Source organism: Leptonotus elevatus, chromosome 19 (genome assembly GCF_054856555.1).
Source record: "Leptonotus elevatus isolate MCC_2025b chromosome 19, RoL_Lele_1.0, whole genome shotgun sequence".
NCBI classification, from domain to species: Eukaryota; Metazoa; Chordata; class Actinopteri; order Syngnathiformes; family Syngnathidae; genus Leptonotus; species Leptonotus elevatus.
In genome coordinates this window covers 4,268,850-4,286,860 of record NC_141257.1, presented here as the reverse complement: position 1 = coordinate 4,286,860, position 18,011 = coordinate 4,268,850, and the positions used below count along the sequence as shown (strand labels likewise).

Here is an 18,011-nt window from a genome sequence, read left to right as displayed (position 1 = left end):
AACATACAAACTTGACAACAACAGCAATCAAATTTTCTTACAAATCAACAATAACTGCCAAGGGAACAGTAGGTCACAGAAAAACAACAACAAAAAACAACAAAAATCCAAGTATCAATTATACCATGTTCACACACAATTGTAAATAACATACATAGCAAAAATAAAATAAAACAATTAAAGTAATAATTAAATGACAGTACATAAATGAAATCAGTACATGTTCAACTTAACAGAAAACGTTTTGCTGCCTTACGTCCGTGGAACTAAACAGGAAGTTGTTTTAATGTTGAAACGCCTACTCGGATGTAGATCTTACATTACAGCGAGTTTCACAATTCGCGCGGGCAAACTTTTTTTTTTCTTCCTTTTTTTGTGGGGGGGACGTTTGCGTCACTTCACTCGATTCAGTCAGTCAGTCCAGCGTGTGAACGCCAACTGCCAACGTTTGGGTCTCTTTCGCCGTGGAAGATCTCGTAATGGCCGCAGGACTTTGAGGAAATTGCAGCTTGACTGTAGAAATGTTTAATTGAAGGCAAGTCATTAATTTTTTTACGTCGTAACTAGGCGTCACTCATGTGCCAACTATTCTGCCAGAAGACAACACGACTACTCAATGTACTATCGTCGATTTGCGGACTAAAGAAAAAATAACTTAAATGAATGGAAGTCACTTTGACCAAGTCAATAATTCTAAAGTTGGAGAAAACTCACAACGTTAATGTGCTAAATGTGCTTCATTTATGTGTACATTAATGCAGTGGTGTACAAACTATGACCCGGGGGACCTTTGTGGCCCGCCATCAATTAAGTGGCCCACGGCATATACAGTACTAAAAAGGACTGCTATTAAGTTTGTTTTTTATACAGTAGAGCTTTTCTAAAGTATTTTCCATTAAACAAATAACATTTCTCATCATAACACTGTGGCGAATAACAATTAATTAAACAAGCAAAAATGGTTTCCACCCATTTCTGCTCTGTGTTGTGATTCAAATTGAGAAAATATCAGATGAATGATCATCAAGTAACTGCTGTAAAATGGTCAATTTACATAGATAATCTAACCATAACATGTTTTTAGCAGTTTAAAAAAAAATACTGTAATATATGCAGTTATTTTGGTTAACTTAATTTGGGGGACTTAACAAAAAACAGAGGTCATAAAAAAGTTTAGGGATTGCCTTGAGATCCAGATGTGCACCTCAAAGACTAATTTTCTCTCAAACACTGATTAATGTACAGATAAGATTAATCATAATAAACAGAAAGTAAAATAATAATAATGGGTCAAGTAGGAGTTGACTGTATAAAAAAACAACAACAAAAAACAGTGAACACAGCTGCAAATAGTGACAATTAAACCAAAATATAAGTTACTAATATCTGAAACCTCAGCAATAAAGGTTGAGGACAGCTGAAGTATTTCCCAATTTGAAATGCGACATAACAGGAGGGGTTTTAAATCCGCTTTCACTTCGGCCGCCACTTCCATGTGGGGCTTCTTCAGCTTGTCTTCATTGTTATTTCAGTTCTTTAAAACACCTGATGAGAAAATATGAGGCCAAACTTGTTTTGTCCTTGTCACTCCTACTATGCACAGCTTCGTTGCTGTTGGTGAGTTTCTTTCTTCTTCTTCTTTTTAAAAGGAGGAGGCAGTAACACCTCAAATAAGTAAACGTGAACTTTGCGTGTAGGATTGATAAGGTAACCCTCTTCTCCTCGTTCCAGTCTTCACTCGGACTATTTTGGACCAGCTGGAAAGTCATTGCAAAGATTGAAAGAAAAGAAAAAAAACAAGGACTGTTGTAACTTCCCTTAATCACGGAGTTACAACAAGAACAAAAAAGAGACTATCATTGTCACAGAGAAAAATGACATGTCATAACCATCTTGAGTCAATCCTGACTAAAAATCAGTCCTGACCGTAACCTTTATCAAAGAGGAAGGTTTTATTTTCCTGTTTACCCACTTTTATGTGGCGGTCAAATGTTATTATTAATAGTTTACATTCACTGTTTTTATTTTTGGAAATACCGTAAAACAAGATTTTTATGTAATCAATGAGCACAATAAGAGGGCGCGGTTGGTTTGATATCGTGTGTTCTCGTCGTTCTGGTCAGCGCTCGAGCCGCCACGTTTTGGGCCGGCTGGGTTTTTACCACTTGCTGGCGTAAGCACTATTAGTTTCAGAATCACATCTGCGTTTTGTTAAGGGTTTGTGTTTCGATGTCTTGTTCCCACAAACACTTTTTTAACAAACCTAGTAGACCTCGTAGGGGGGGTGATTTAAGTGTGCGTTTCCATGACACGCTCAGCTGGAGGCCGGAATGGACGAAAGAGAAACACTTTTTGAAGGTTAGGGACGAGACGGATGGCGCAGAGTAGAAGATTTAAAAACAAAAGTATTTGGGATGTGCGTTAAAAGTGAGTTTTGCTTGTTGCTCTAACTAATTCAAGTCAGATGTTTTGTGGCTAATACGGAAACGCCAAGCTGCCTTACACTGCACATGACATAGAGGATACAGTGGAGCCCCAGATGTCAAACATATGGTGTGGAAAGTAGGAAAAAAAGAGTTCCTTGGCCACCTTGACCCTGTCAACTTTGTATGAAGAAGCTAACTGCAGTGAATTAAGACAATGTTCTCTTCTTAGCTTTGATGACCGCAGCATAGTGCAAACAAAGCAGTTGCAGATGTTTACCTCTGTCACACACACACTTCCATTCGCTGACACACACGTCACTCACCAGCCCAAGCACCACCTTTTAACTTATTCACTGCCAATGACGGCTATAGACGTCAAAAATTCATTTGAACTATTTGTGTTAGTGTAGCATTTTTTTCTACTTTTGTTAACAAGAGTATGAAAACTTTTTTTATTGTACATTTAGAACAAACGTAAAATTTGTGATTAATCGTGAGTTAAGTGGTGAAGTCATGCGATTCATTCGCCTGACACCCCTTATTTTTAATCTTTTTTTTTTACAAAAAAAGAAGAAAATATTATTAAAAAATTGTGGCGTCAGGCGATTAAAATTTGTAATTGTAATTAATCTGAATTTTATATCTGTTCTAAATGAACAATAAAATACTTTTTTAGGTTTTCATACTCTTGCTAACAAAAGTGGATTTTTTTTTTTTTAAACTAATAGAAATAATTCAAATGAATTTTTGACGTCTATAGCCGTCAATGGCAGTGAATGAGTTAAAGCGACACACATTCACTGTCACAGTTACTACAGTGTAGAAGGTAAATATGGTGACCTCAAGGGGACAAAAGTAATACCTGCTTCTCACATGCTTATTTTGTATTTGTATGGTTGTCTCGTCACAAAAAAATATTATATTTTCACCCACAATTTAACATACCTGCTTTCTATTGTGCTCAATTTGGACATTTTCACTTAGGGGTGTACTCACTTTTGTTGCTATTTTCCTGAAAATGTCGATCCTCGCTTAAAAATACTTTGTATGCCTTGAGTTCATCTGGAGGAAGTTTCACAAAGGGATGTATATTTATACAGAAACGTGTGTCATCACATCATGGGGCAATTTTGCTGGCTTTTAATTGGTTGGCTTTGAAACCACTCATGCACACACGTTACTGGAAACTTGAGTTAGTCACATTTTGCGCGCACCCAGCGTTCAGGGTGGTCTGTTGGGTTACAGTCAACTTTGACTAACTATTACTGCGATGTCATTAACTCTCATCCCACTGCCATGCATGTTATGTTGCTTTCAGTTTATGTGTGGAAATGGCGGAACTACCCTCGGGACTGTTGGAGGCATGCGTGGTGGTCGGAGCCTCCTGCGATAAGCTCAGAGACGTATATCAGGTATTTATAGATGATGGGAAAATATCAACTTTTTTTTCTTTTTTTTTGTCGTAAATCTACAATATTACTCTGCTGTCTCCATTTTTATTAATACATTCTATTCTTTTTTACCAGCTTCATCAACAAAATAAGTTTGTGGAATTTCCCCTTCTGGATGCAGAGGTCCTGCAGGTCTTCATCCCGCCTTTTGTTTCCAAGGAGACCAATTCCAGTCACGTGATTGGTCCTTCCTTTAGTCGTGTGCAGCGGCGGAGAAGCTTCATCAAGAAGGTATTTTGTAATATGGGACACTGTGGACACATTATTATTATTATTTTTTTAAAGGTTTACAATCTTATGACTGCTCATGTAGAAGAGGCGGGACCGTGCTCCCAATTCCGCGCACAACGGAGAAACCGCCAATCATTCGGAGGCATCCTCAGCAACGGAGGACATCAGCGTCCCGAAGGATCTGGACCTCATTGCGTTGCCTCAGCTCTGTTTTCCAGGTACGTCTGTCTGATTCTTGGCATGTCTTATTGGGTTTTTGTTTGGGAACTATAATATTTGTGTGAATGCTGAATGCATCTATTCAGTTACTCACACACAAGGTTATTCACGTTCATTATTTATTTTTTTCCCCTCATTTTTTCCATCTTCGTTCGATTTTCGCCATTCCAATTTCAACATGCTCCAAAAATCCACGCCGGTCGGGCACATATTTTTCTCATTCCACTTATGAAGAGTTTTTGCACAATGTAATATCTAAATTCTTCTATTCATTTTCAACAGGACTGGCGTTCAATTTTTTCTAAGTCCAATTTTCCACACATACAACTTGCCTTCATTGCCAGGTGTTTGTTACTGCTGCGGTGGCGCACTTGGTGAAGAGCTTAAATGATTAAACGCATAATATCCGCACTCGGTATCAATGACAGCTTCCAGTATTATAGCACATTATTTAATGTAAAAACACAGTGTTCTATGTGTTTAGTCCAACTTCAATTTCATATAATAATCATTAACATCCATTATATTTGATATCATGTCACATTATTATTATTATTTTTATAATAAGGCATTCCACATGCATTCAAATAATCCAGTATCACTTATTTCTTTTGGTCAGGTGGTCTTCAGTTGGCCAATGAGCAGAGAGAAGATGCATATCACTTCCTGGTTTTTACCGACCTGTTGGGGAATCGAACTCATGGCGTTGTGGCGCAGTACTACAGATCCGTACCGGTAGATACTTATTACAAGACGAGTTTGTGTTTTCCCGACGTTGTCTCTGACTGGCTCGTTCCCAGTCCTGCCAGGAAGCCGCCATCCAGAACGGCCAACGGTGGATCTCATCCAAATGCCGACTTTTCACGGCCTTCGCCGTGTGCGTCATTTCCAAGTTCCCGTACTACAACGCCTTGAAGGACTGCTTGTCGTGGTAATACTTTAGAGCGTTTCCATTTTTGAAAGGCGACCAATTGATGCGTGTTATTTCCACTCTTTTAGTTTGCTCGCCCAGTTGCGTCCCGGGAGACAAGCCGACTTTATGGAAACCATGAAGGAGTTCTCCGCCAAGTTGTCCCTCGTACCTTTACCGCCTCCTGGACAACTACACGTGGTCAGAGAACTCATCTTTACTCACATTTGATGTATAGTGTTGGGATCCCAAAGAAACGCCACACTGAAAGACTCTTTATTTGTGCTCCTGTTTTGGTTAGCAACAAAGTAAAAACATTTTTTTAAATATATTTTTTGTTTAGCAAATCCAGCACGTTATTAGATTCTTCTTCATACTCAATCTTTCTGTGTGTGTCAGTCCTTTAGCCTCCGCCCCCTCCTGGTGGTTCTTCCATCCAGGGAGGACCAGGACGGCCCCATCATCGACGTGGACTTGCACCTGCCTTTGCTGTGTTTCTCGTACTCAACACTCCTCCAGGTAACACCGCAGGACATTCAACTTTGCTTTTTTTTTACGCTGCGATTGCGCAACATAAAAAGTAGACCGGCATGTGTTTGTTTACACTGCGGTGGCCGGAGTTTGACCTTTTAGCATGGCACTCCCCAGGGAAAGCTAGCGAAGAATTTCTGACCTACAAAGATGAAACTGTGTAAATTATGAGTAAGATATGCTAGCTTTTCAATATAATTAATGATTATAATGAAACGAGTTCAGTCATTCTAAAAACAAACAACCCTCTTCTGCCCTTTTCTGTTTTTTTAGATTTTGTCCTGCCTTCTCCAAGAACAACGTCTGGTCTTCTTCTCATCCGACTGGGCCAGACTCACTCTGGTTGCTGAGTGCCTCTTGCTCTACATGCAGGTCGGTAACCGAGGAACATTGTGCCGGCGCCGTCTTTTGGAATCGTCTCTCTACTATCTCCTTCCCTTATCTTTTTTTTCCCGTCCCGATGCAGCCTCTCACCTGGCAGCATCCGTACGTTCCCGTGCTGTCTCGAGGAATGCTGGACTTTCTGATGGCGCCCACGGCCTTCATGATGGGCTGCCACATTAGTCATTTCGAAGAAGTGGCTGCGGTGAGCTTACAAATTTTGTCATCCAGATCATATAGGAGCTTTATTTTGGCATCGTTTTTTGACTGTTTAATTCCAGGAGACAGAAGATCTCATCCTGGTGAATATTGACGATGGTATCGTCCAGTCGTCCTGGGCTGACGTCATCGACATTTCCACAATTCCTCTCACCGCAGCGGAGTGTTTTATTTCACGGTAACAACATAATGAGGTACTAAGGTACAACTGCTTGATTCTGAAAATGTCTTTGCGTGTGGGCGGATATTCAGAGCCGAGTCGCTCCAGCTTCACTACGACTTGGAGCTTTGTCACCAGGGATCGGCCACCGATGCCATGGGCCTGCAAGCTCAGCGGCGAATCTGGCAGAGAAGACTCAACAAGCAGATACAAAATATCTGCCTGGAGCTGCTGGTCAACATCTTCCGGCAAGTGTATGCTGAATGTTTAGCGTTGGCCAAGTGCTAAAAGAAAATCGGCTGTTTAAGTAATTACCAGTTGACTTCTAGTTGCTTCCGTATTTAAAGTAAGAAAAGGTATGGGGCCCATTTTGATTTGGAGTCTTAAAAATGTCCGTCGCGTGTCTTCTATCAGAGGGGTCCAGGACTTTCTAAACCACGAGCACCGAGTTTTTAACAGTGAGGAGTTTTTGCGGACCAGGGAGCCAGCGGATCAACCCTTTTACAAGAAGGTACACTATGAAATACACAAGAACGTCACATAAACTCTCAATGCAAGCACTGACCCTAACTGATCTTTTTATTTGTGTGTGTGTGTGTGTGTTCTGCCCCCAGGTTTTAGAGACTCACATCTTTCACTCATTCCTGCGAGACAGGCTGAACAGGAAACAGGACAGCTTCAGCCGCATGGAGCACAACACGCGCAACCGAGCACACAGGTACAGTATGTTCAGGTTCTGCCGTGATCCGAGCACCGTGGGACCAAGCAACCGTAACGCCGATGCAATTAGAAACTCTGCACATAATTATCGCTTGTCAATGTCACAGACCGGCACAGGAAAACGTGCGTGTGCAGTCCTTAATGTTCAAAAGTCCAATTTTAGATTCCGTTTCTGGAAAATATTTAGTCAGTTGAGCTTTCGGTCAACTTCCTGACTGTATGTTGTAGATAAGACCATGTGTGTTTGTGGGGCTTTTTTCTCCATCGCCGGCCCTTTTAGGTCTTAAGTCATCAGACAGCCTTAATTTTAAGAAAGGAAAATAATATGAGCATTTATGGCTTAGATATTTTGTAAGAGTTCCTCTGAGGTACTTGTTTGTGGAATTGGGTGATGAAATGCTCTTAACCCTAACCCTAAAATTAAAAAGAATACAATTTGTATGGATAAAAAAATATACTGATATGATTATGTCATGCAGCTTTCATTAAAGCTGTTCCTTTGTCACAGTAAAGCACATTTCGCCGCCATTGTCGCCATTCTGCAGGAATCGTGTTGTGACGGAGTCACCCCGGCGTCCGCCCATGTCCGAGCTGTCCCGCAACGGCTACAACAGCTACGCCAGCCCGGACAGCCGACTGAGCAAGCGGCTGGGAGCCAGCATGCCCAACCTGGACCAGTCAGTCCACGAATCTCTCACTGCCATCAGCCCCGTCAGGCCGGCTTCTCTCCGGAAGATGACCCCTGACATTGGTGTGTTCATGCGCAGACGAGAAAGCTGTTGGCAACTCAAATCAACTGATGAGTGTGATCTTGTTCCAGGGTTGAAGGTTCCTCAGAAAGCTGTCATGGTTTTCCGCCTTCCCGAATTCCCCCCTCCTTTGGCGTATCATTATGTCCAAAACTATTATTCGGAAATGGTTGCGAGCCTGGGCAAGGTCATAAGCGCAACTCCTCCTGATGAATCTGCTCTGCTGGCCAGGTAATGAGGAAACTCGCAGGATTTAGTTGGCATGCTTGTTATTCTGATGGATTCCTCTTTTGTCCAGGTATCATTACCTGCGTGGCTTGGTTAATACCGTGTCAAACAGACGTCTGGACGCCTTAGAGGACTTCCAGAGTCTTTATAAGACAGACTCCGACATCTTTCCTTTGCAGATGGTTAAATCTCTGGTGGACTCGCTGCCGGAAGCTGACCGTTTGCAGGTCTTAATGTGTTTGCGTTTTTTTTTATTTTTCATAATTTAGAAGAGTTCCCAGGTGTCCTAGTTAAAGATCTCTGATATTGTTTGGTTGCCGTGACTAGGCGAGTGGCTACTTGTACATAGTCCAAAGAAAAAAAGCAAAAGCATCATATGTATTTTCACTCGGTGAAGCAGCACTTCATCGCCAAGCTGCCGTATAATGCTTTGTAACGAGTATGTAGTGAACACATCAAACATGAATATCCCCCTTCCCAATTTCGGCAACATAGCTAACCATTTGAGTTGTGCTAAGCTAAAGCTGTTAGCAATGCTAATTCTTGCTAACACTGCGACTCTGCTTACAGTTTGGATATTACTCTGCTTACAGTTTGGATATTCACCCAGCCTTGTTCCAAGTCATGGGCGGAGAAACTCAGCAGTCGAGATGGATATAATGTAAATTAGTCCCGCAGTTACATCACAGTGGACTAAAAATGAAGAATGGCTTGCTAAATCACTGACAGATTTGTGGAAATGGGCAACTTTGCAACTGTTTTTTTTATTATAATTTTTTTAATATATATATATTATATAACACTTGATGAGTCCGCAGGCACCCCTGAGATCCATTTACAGTAATTTCTGGACTATAAGCCGCTACTTTTTTTTTACTTGCATTCGACCCTGCGACTAATACAAAGGTGCAGGTTATCCATCAGATCACAACGGGGCGCACTATAAAGGAAGCGCAAGAGCGTCAGGCAGAGCAAAACAAACCAAGTCAGTCCAAATACAGTAGGAGAGACAAAACGAGAGCGAGACAGTTTGCGCCCTCAATACGGAAAAGAAAGTAACGGGAACCCGGTGCGGTAGCATTAAAACACCTGCGGCTTATATGTGTAACAAACACGAGTATTCCCCAAATGTAGCTAGCGCGGATAATAGTCAGGTGCGCCGTATAGTCCAGAATTTTCTGTAATAATGAGTGACTGTTATTGTCTTGCAGGCCGACAGGCGGCCAGAACTAAAACGTCTCATCATCCGCCTCAAGCGGGACCAGGAGCGCGAGCAACACGACAGCAAGAACGAGGAAGGCACCGTAAAGCGCTTCCAGCTGCCGAAAAAATACATGCAACTGGATGAGTTTGTCAAGTGCGTCCAGGAATCCGGGATGGTAAAAGACCAGGGGACCATTTACAGGCTTTTTGATGCTCTCACTGTTGGTGAGTATGACAGAAAATATCTCATTTGTGCCGCTTATTTGGGCAACACTCCCCAATTAGTTGCACCCCCTCTTTAATGAAGTAACTATATGTAAAATGAATGCCTCAATCCACAATTTGGGTTGTACTTGTACCTAAAATGTCTCCCACATGCTCTGAAGGAGTTTCCGCCACAAAACACTTCCTCAGGTTAAAGATTTGCTCGCATTTTTTAAGAAAGCGAGATTTAACACAGGACCTGTGGATGCAAGTCTCAACTCCCGTGACGATGAATATAGTCATCTCTATAATAAGAAACTCTGATGTCCGCTCCCAGTGGATGGTTTTCTTTCTACTACATTACACAAGAAACGCTCAAGGTTTTTTTGCGCATTGTAAAGAGCTGCCACTGTGACCTGACGGCATTCCTGTGTGCGATTAGCACAAGGCGAGAATAAGAGATAAGAGAGACCTGGAGACTAAATATTATTCTAGCAGGGGAGAGTCAGAAATAATTAAACATCGCTGTTTCCTTTTTTCCCCCTTGTGTCCTCTTTGTTTGGATGGTCCATTAAGATGCAACAGATTTATTTTTTCACCTGAATTAATTTTCAGGCGACTTCGGGCTTCTGCTTGTTTGAACATGGCTCCTCTTGCTTTTCCCCCCCCTGATAAACCTCCTTCATAATGTCGATGCGGGTTTCGTTTTACAATTTGACGCGTTCAATGAAAGACACGAGATACGAGCTATGTGTTTCTGTTGTTCATTTCAGGGCATCAGAAGCAGGTTGGTCCCGAGTTGTTTCGTGTTTTCTACACCATCTGGAAAGAAACGGAAGCTGAGGCACAAGAGGTGTGTATCCGTGAACTCACCGAGACAAATTATATAGCCTACATTTGTATTTTTTGAAATTGAAAACAGTTCCTCGGCATCTTAACAAAAGGTCTCTGTCATTTTTGGCTCACCGTCAAACTATACAAAGGATAAAGAATTACAGAGGCATGTAGTTCGTGACTTGGGGATAGACTTTTTTGAAACATTTTTTTGTCTTCGTTTTTTCCACTGTAGCAAAGAGAGGCTTCTTATAAGTCCATCATAATGCTGTACTGTGATGAATCAACAAGTTCCGTTTTTTTTTTTTTCAGGTATGCTTGCCTGCGTCTGTGTTGGAGCACATCGAACCCAGCGAGTGCGTCTTCAAGCTGTCCTCCTCGGTTAAGACCAGCCGTGGCGTGGGCAAGATCGCCATGACCCAGCGGCGGCTTTTCCTGCTTACCGACGGGCGGCCCGGCTACGTGGAGGTGGCACAATACAGGGATTTAGAGGTAAAAGAAGAAAGGTTTTGATGTGGTTAATGGTCCACACGCTTAACGTCTTCTGATTTTCCCCGCAGGAGGTAAAAGTGTCCTCGGCTCCTTTCTTGCTCCTGCGAATTCCCAGCTTGAAGTTGCGCGTGCGAGGCAGGAAGGAGGCCTTTGAGGCCAATTTGAAGACGGAGACGGAACTCTGGAACCTGATGGTCAAAGAGATGTGGGCTGGACGCGACATGGCCGACCAGCACAAGGTAGCGCCGAATGAGGGAGTGTCTATATACTATAACAGACTGAGGATTTCCTTTTGTAAAATATAAAAATGTGCATCAAATGCAGTGGATATGAAAAGTGTACACACCCCTGTTCAAATGCTCAGCTTCTGGCGAGAGAGATAATTTATTTTGGCAGAACGTTAATGGCATCAAATGGTTGTGAATATCAGAGCACCACAAGAGAAAAATAAAACAACACCTCTCGGGCTTTTCAAATTGAACCAAAGCAATAACAAATGCAAACAAGTATAGCGTCGCTATTTGTTCATAAATAATTTGCTGTTCAAGTGGTTACGGTTGTACTTGTATGCATCTTTTATTTCCTAAAGAGAAGACTTTCTGTTTACACACAAAATGTTTACAGATGATTGTAACAACCAGTTCAACGAGGTATTTAAAAAATAATAATAATAATTTTTGTTCCAGGACCCCCAGTACATGCAGCAGGCCCTGACCAATGCCTTGCTGATGGACGCGGTAGTGGGCAGCCTTCAGAGCAGTAAGGCCACTTACGCCGCCTCCAAGCTGGCTCACTTTGACCGCATCAAGATGGAAGGTAGACCAAAAACAAAATGCCATCACCAAAGGAAATAATAAACATGATTTGAATACAGATTGCTGAAGTTTAGCTTTTGTTGTTTGATATCCAAATGGTACCAGTTTTACCCTCAGGTTTCCTTCCACAACTTTTTTTTTTTTAATGCATTGTTTGTGTGTCTCCAGTGCCGATGATGGTTCCCAGGACGACCGCCGAGACGCTCAAGCACAAGATTAACCCTTCGCTGGAACTCGCCGAGCCTCGCACCGTTGACGTTCTTCTCTACACGCCAGGTAACTGAAATGAAACACTTTTGACCTTTGTCCTCACATCACACGCGGACGCTTCCTCCACCGCTGACTCTGTGTCACCAAGAAGTCGATTAGTCTGTCATAAAGACACCCATAAACATTCCCAAGCTCTTGTGGTGTCCTCTGCATGAACACACTTAATAGACGGGTTGATGTTAAGACAATCTTTCAAAAGCAAATATGGCTTATGCAAACATTGCCGCCAGGAGCTACGGATGGCAACAAGACCTCACATTAGTAGCATAACTTTTGGATTTTTGGTTGTTTGCATTCGGTCCCTCATCTTACTGTATGTTCTTGAAAAATTAGAAATATAATGAAATTCTTTTTTTTTTTACTATATATTTTAATTTTGATCTTAACAGCCTAAAATGAGTAAATATGCTTCGGGTCACAATGACCCATGAGCGATTTCGGCATACCAAAGAAACTAATAAAAAAATATATATATACAAAAATATTATTTGAATATATTTTTTTAAAATAAGATAAATCTTCTTCATCTGTCCGTATTTGTCTTATTTTTATTATGCGTATTTAAAAACATATTTTTGAGTTTCCAAAGAAATCAAATGACTAAATATGCGGCGGGTCACATTGACCAAATAACATTTTTACCTTACAAAGAAACACATGGATATATACATATATATATATATATATATATATATATATATATATTTTTTTTTTTTGTCAACCAACTTCATAATGCTGTCAATCTCCTGTTACAGTGTCGTCGGTCAATTTGACCCATTTTGTAAAAATTTGAGAAATGATTTGCAAAATGTACACATTTTTTTTTTTACCCCCTTTTCTTCTGTTTATTATGTTGATCCGTATTTTTTTTTATATGTAATTATATATTTTTTAATTTCCAAAGCCCTAAAATGAGCAGGTCACAATAGCCAATGAATATTTTTAGTTTACTAAAGAAGCAAGCAGATTAATTATAAGGTCATTCTGTGGAAATTTTATGGCCTATAATAATATAATGGCCGAGAGTGAAGTGCTTGTAAAACGTCATCAGTCTTCCTAAAGGAGCAAAGGTTATGAACTGCATAATTAAAACAAAAACAAAAAAACAATGGTAATACATGTGGCTATGTGAATACTCTGCGAGCATGTGGCGCCACTTAAGACGTCCTTCTGGTGGCAGGCTGGCTCAGCGACACAGTTCTTCCTGTCGCCTCTTTGCCATCTGCGTGGGGGAAAAGAACAAACGTGACCATTCAGACGACGGCCGTCAGCCTCTCCTCTCGCTCCGCTTTCATTTGAATGTAGGTCACTGAGTTGAATTCCTGGCGCTCTCCCAACAGCGCTCCCTCTTCGCCGGTCAAATAGCTTCCTTTCTCTCCCGCCTATGTCGTGCCTCCTCTCCACGTTCTCGCTCTCTTCTCCGCCGTGTTTTTTAAAAATAAACACCTCTGGGGGTCTTGAGTACAGGAATCTGACCGTTAGCTGAAGACGGGTGGGGTTGGACTTTAGCAAGTATTTCCATTCGTTCCTGAAGGAGGACATTTTTAGAATTTCAAAAGTGGCTGTGTGTGTCTGTGGTGAGGGTTTACACTTGTTGTTTGGTATACGAAACAAAAACTCTTAAATCAGTATTGAGGTGGTTCACTCCTCTTTTGGTATGTGTAACAAAAACTCTTTGTTTCTGTTCTACACCCAAATTGTTCAGGGGTTAGTATGACCCGATGAATCATCATTTTACGCCTACAGTAAAAAGAACAAAATAAGGCCAGCGCAAGAAGTACTATAATTTTTCTGTCATTCTTTAAAAAAAAAATGGAATGGCTAAATTTGACACGTAACATAGATAACCGGGTTGACTTAAAGCGGTTACACATTGGTGATAAAAGTATGAAATAACTGTATGTGTGCTTGTTTCAGGTCAGTTATGGGTGTCTGTGAGCGATGGCAAGGTGATGGTGTTTGATGCCTCCAGCTGGTCCCTGACGCACACTTGTCAAGTCGGCAACGCCAGACTGGTAAAAAAGCAAAAACATACAAAATGCACATAAATTGCCCCGAAATACCGTGTACAGTACATACAAAAAACTTTCATATTTTGTTTGGTCGACACCCGACTAACTGCCTTGTTACCGGGCGGACTAGGGCCGTTAAACAGGCACAAACACGACGCATGCCACTGACATCAGCAACGCATAAACGAGTTTTCCTCCCATTAACTTTGGCTCCTTTGCTGGCCTCTCACTTAAACATGTTTTATGCGGCCACAGTGTTTGTTTCATTCGACCTTCAGTCACATGAAATGTGTTACCTTGGCTCTTTCCGATGCGCACACGGTTACATTTGCATGACATCTCATTAAACTGGAAAGTAGATCATTCATCTGTGTTTCAGTTGAGTTATTTCTCAGGAGAGTCTCCAGGAGAGTCCAAAGTGTGGCAAGGCATATTTGACCTTATGTTCTGGGTCATATTGCCATATTAAATTAACAAAAAACACATATATATATAAAAACAATAATTATTGGGATTTTTTGTTACATATTTGCAACATAACCTAAATTATGACTGCTTGGTCATAAACGCAATCAGTTGGTGCAAATAGTGGAATTGTGGAACATGATTGCCATCTAGTGGAGACTTTTAGGAATGACAAAATGAACTGCCATCCACCACTAAACGCATGTGCTGTTTTTATTCCAAGCCTCATCATTCCTCAAATTGTGTTGGTTCAGAACTGCATGTTGGCCGTAGACAAAGACCAAGTGTGGATGGGCTCCGAGGATTCCGTCATCTACATCATCAGCATAGTGGCCATGGTCTGTAACAGGCAGCTGACGGATCACAGGTCCGAGGTGACCGGACTCGCACTCGACACGGACAAATACAGGTGAAGCAACAATCATTTTGGAATTTTGCTCAAAATACAGTTATGAAAAGCAGGATAATAAATTGGTGCCTAATCTATATTCATTTATAAGGTGAATATGTTTCTCAGTTGGGTTGAGGTCAGGGGATGACAGTGGTCACATCGTGTGTTTTTCTCCCTTAAGACAATTAGCAGCTAAAGCAACAATTTCGATTTTTTTTTTTTTTCAAAAAATACAGTTCTACAAGGAACATGGAGGTCCCATAGGTTCTCAATAGGCTTGAGGTCAGTGGAGGATGGTGGCCACACAGTCATCAAAATATGAAATCATTTATTCCTCATTTTGAATGATGTGAATGTACAATTTAGATCAGAGGTGTCAAACATACAGCGCGGGGGTCAGAACAGGCCCGTCATGGGGTCCAATCTGGCCCGTGAGGACAGAACACAAACTGACATTTCTCACTAAAATGAACTGTTGCTAATTGTGTCCACTGGATGGCACACTGACGACCACTTAAATTACATTCTGGCTGCTAATCAGGATTTGATGCAAACAAGAAATTTCAGAATACTCTGCAATTAGACAATCTAAAAATGGGAATATTTTTAGAATGTACTTGTAATTATTTATTTTAAAAAAAAAAGGAAATATTTAAACATGTCCACGGATAAATTAAACTTTAAATTCAAATTTAGGTGAAAGTGGCCCCTGAATTTAAATGAATTTGACAGCCCAAATCCACATCATTCTCAGATTAAACTTGGTCGGACTTCATTGCTTCTAACATTAAAATAAATTTTCACCCCTACCAGTTGATTTCTTTTGTAACATTTTGCCCATATTCACACAATCATCATATTTTCTTTCAGCCAGAAGGTGGCATACTCCTGCAGCGCGGAGGGAACCGTAATGGCGTGGGATGTTTCCACATTGCAGGTCAGTTGTAATTCCAGAAAATGTGGAAATGTCTTTTGCAGCCATGGTTTTTGAATATTAGAACACCCACAAATAATAGGAAGAAAGTGACCACATGTATCCTAAAAATCCGAATGTCAACCCCTCAGGTGAAGAAAAACTTTCGCCTCTCCTGTGACCGCCTGCACTCGGTGTACAGTTACAACGTGACTCTCTGGTGCTGTAGGTATCTCAGTGTCCCTTTTTTATCCGCTTCAAAGTCACCAAAGAAATGCATCCAACTGTGTGTTCTTTCTGATTTCTTCCAGGTTCCAGAGACAGCATCATGGAGGTGTGGAGGAACGGCACCTTAAAGCATCGTCTCAACCTGCCCGAGCAACACAAAGGCTCTGCGGCGGCATTCAGCTGTGTGCTGTTGTTACCTGAGGTAACACAAACACGCTTGCACTTGGTCCACTTTCAAGTGGTTTGCGAGCATTTTTCCTCGTAAGACACATAACGTAAAGTGAATTTGCGCGCGCGTGTGTGTGTGTGTGTCAGAGAGAGGAGGTATGGAGCGCATGCGTTGATTCCGGAGACGTTTGCATTTGGCACACGAAAGATGCGTCCAAGCCTTACCACCGGGTGGCGCTACAGGACTGCACTGGATGTCGCTGCATGATTAAAGTGAAAAACCAGGTGAACACACGTCACATAAAAAAAAAACAGTACGTTAGATGAACATTTCAAATGTGGAGAAAGCTCATCCCCTGACCTCGACCCTATCGAGGAGCCTTTCATCCACCAGCGATGTCTGGCAGTTGTGATCATCCCCGCAGCGACTCAAAATGGCTTCTCTCCGCAGGTGTGGGTGGGCGCAGTAGGCCGCTCCTCCACCAAAGGGAAGATCTACATACTGGACGTGGACCGCCGGCAGGTGCTCAAGGAGCTCCACGGCCACAGCGACAAGGTGACGGCGCTGTGCTCGGCCGAGGACCGCTACGTCCTCAGCGGCGCCGCCAAGCACGATGGGAAGATCGCAATCTGGAAGGTGGAGTAGGAAGTGTTGTTTGCAATCAGGTGACCACTTCACGTGTGTAGGAAAAACGGAGACTGACGCAGAAAACCGTCTGCCTTGTACCCTCAGTATCGACAGTAGTATTATGTAAGCCAGCCTGGCTGTGAATTCATTTCGTTTATTGGAACTTTTTATTCCGGTTGTGAAGATGGCAAAAGACACTATAACCCTCGCTTAAACACAGTCATGAGCTCACACAAGTTACTTACCGGTTTATATGTATCATAATATTTCACTATATTGCTGCCTGTAAAACGAGGCATTTTCCAAGTTGCTACTTTATGTATTGTGGGATTGAGATGGACAAGTTACATGTTCAACTTGACACGTTCGCTATTCACTGTATAATGGTCAGATTTTTTTAAAAATTAAAATAATTTACCTCACTTCTTTAAAAAAGGAACAAACATGGAATGGGATGGACGAAATAGACCCCCTGGAGGTCATGTCAGGGTCAAGTGTGTTCTGTAAAAAATGCAACATCGGATTTATGCCAGGTTTTCCGTAGTAGCTCGGCTTTTGCGTTTTGGAGGGACCGATGAAAGAGTCTAGTTTCCTCACAGGTTTTTTAACCTCTTATATGAAGGAAATAAAAGCAACCAAATAAAAACAACAAAAATCACTTTAAGGTCATAAAATGCCTGAAACATATTTATAGCTCACTATTTAATCTGTACTGTGGATCACTCGGTATTTTCATTGTGTTTCTGTACATTGTATTTTTAATTGCAATATAATGGCACTTTCTATTGCAGAGGAAGAAATGTAACACATTTGTACTGTTGTTTTTTATGTGATACTTTGTTGAAAGTGTACAAAACACTTGAGATTTTTAACAGTAAACGGCACATAATGTGTGACGTCAACACTTTCAAACGTGCATTTGTTGTTTGTACACCACCTTCAGTTGCTACTTTCTGCCACCGGAGGGCGCTGTGGTTAATGTTTACAAGTGGTAACAAAAACGTGACACGCCTTCCTGCTCGAGGAAAACATTGCTTATTGTCCAGACAACTTCTTTTTTTCTTTTTCTTTTTTTATCCATGTGTGCTGTTTGTTTTTGTGCATTGCGTTCAAATTCTACATTCTGTTCTATTTTAATTTATTTAATGGGTTACGTACAGTAA

The 18,011-nt window shown here is 41.4% G+C and overlaps 1 protein-coding gene across 2 annotated transcripts; it reads left to right on the top strand.

The window, feature by feature from the left end:
• The first annotated feature begins 374 nt into the window (after positions 1 to 374).
• LOC147157587 (DENN domain-containing protein 3-like) lies at positions 375 to 17,760 on the top strand. 2 transcript variants are annotated; one of them, XM_086063532.1, is made up of 30 exons: positions 375 to 535; positions 3,745 to 3,838; positions 3,953 to 4,108; positions 4,191 to 4,326; positions 4,947 to 5,062; positions 5,128 to 5,258; positions 5,327 to 5,438; positions 5,637 to 5,756; positions 6,042 to 6,140; positions 6,235 to 6,354; positions 6,431 to 6,546; positions 6,621 to 6,776; positions 6,943 to 7,039; positions 7,143 to 7,246; positions 7,794 to 7,999; positions 8,069 to 8,228; positions 8,296 to 8,452; positions 9,437 to 9,653; positions 10,406 to 10,485; positions 10,779 to 10,958; positions 11,027 to 11,197; positions 11,645 to 11,774; positions 11,942 to 12,049; positions 13,961 to 14,058; positions 14,775 to 14,929; positions 15,782 to 15,848; positions 15,977 to 16,049; positions 16,136 to 16,254; positions 16,368 to 16,505; positions 16,672 to 17,760. In XM_086063532.1, the coding sequence occupies exons 2-30, from the start codon at positions 3,758 to 3,760 to the stop codon at positions 16,864 to 16,866; spliced, it is 3,798 nt and encodes a 1,265-aa protein (XP_085919658.1). In that variant the 5' UTR covers positions 375 to 535; positions 3,745 to 3,757; the 3' UTR covers positions 16,867 to 17,760. The 2 variants fall into 2 exon arrangements, with proteins under 2 accessions (XP_085919658.1, XP_085919659.1); XM_086063533.1 differs by lacking the exons at positions 14,775 to 14,929; positions 15,782 to 15,848; positions 15,977 to 16,049; ... (1 more) ...; positions 16,368 to 16,505; positions 16,672 to 17,760 and adding an exon at positions 13,224 to 13,344.
• The last annotated feature ends 251 nt before the right edge of the window (positions 17,761 to 18,011 follow it).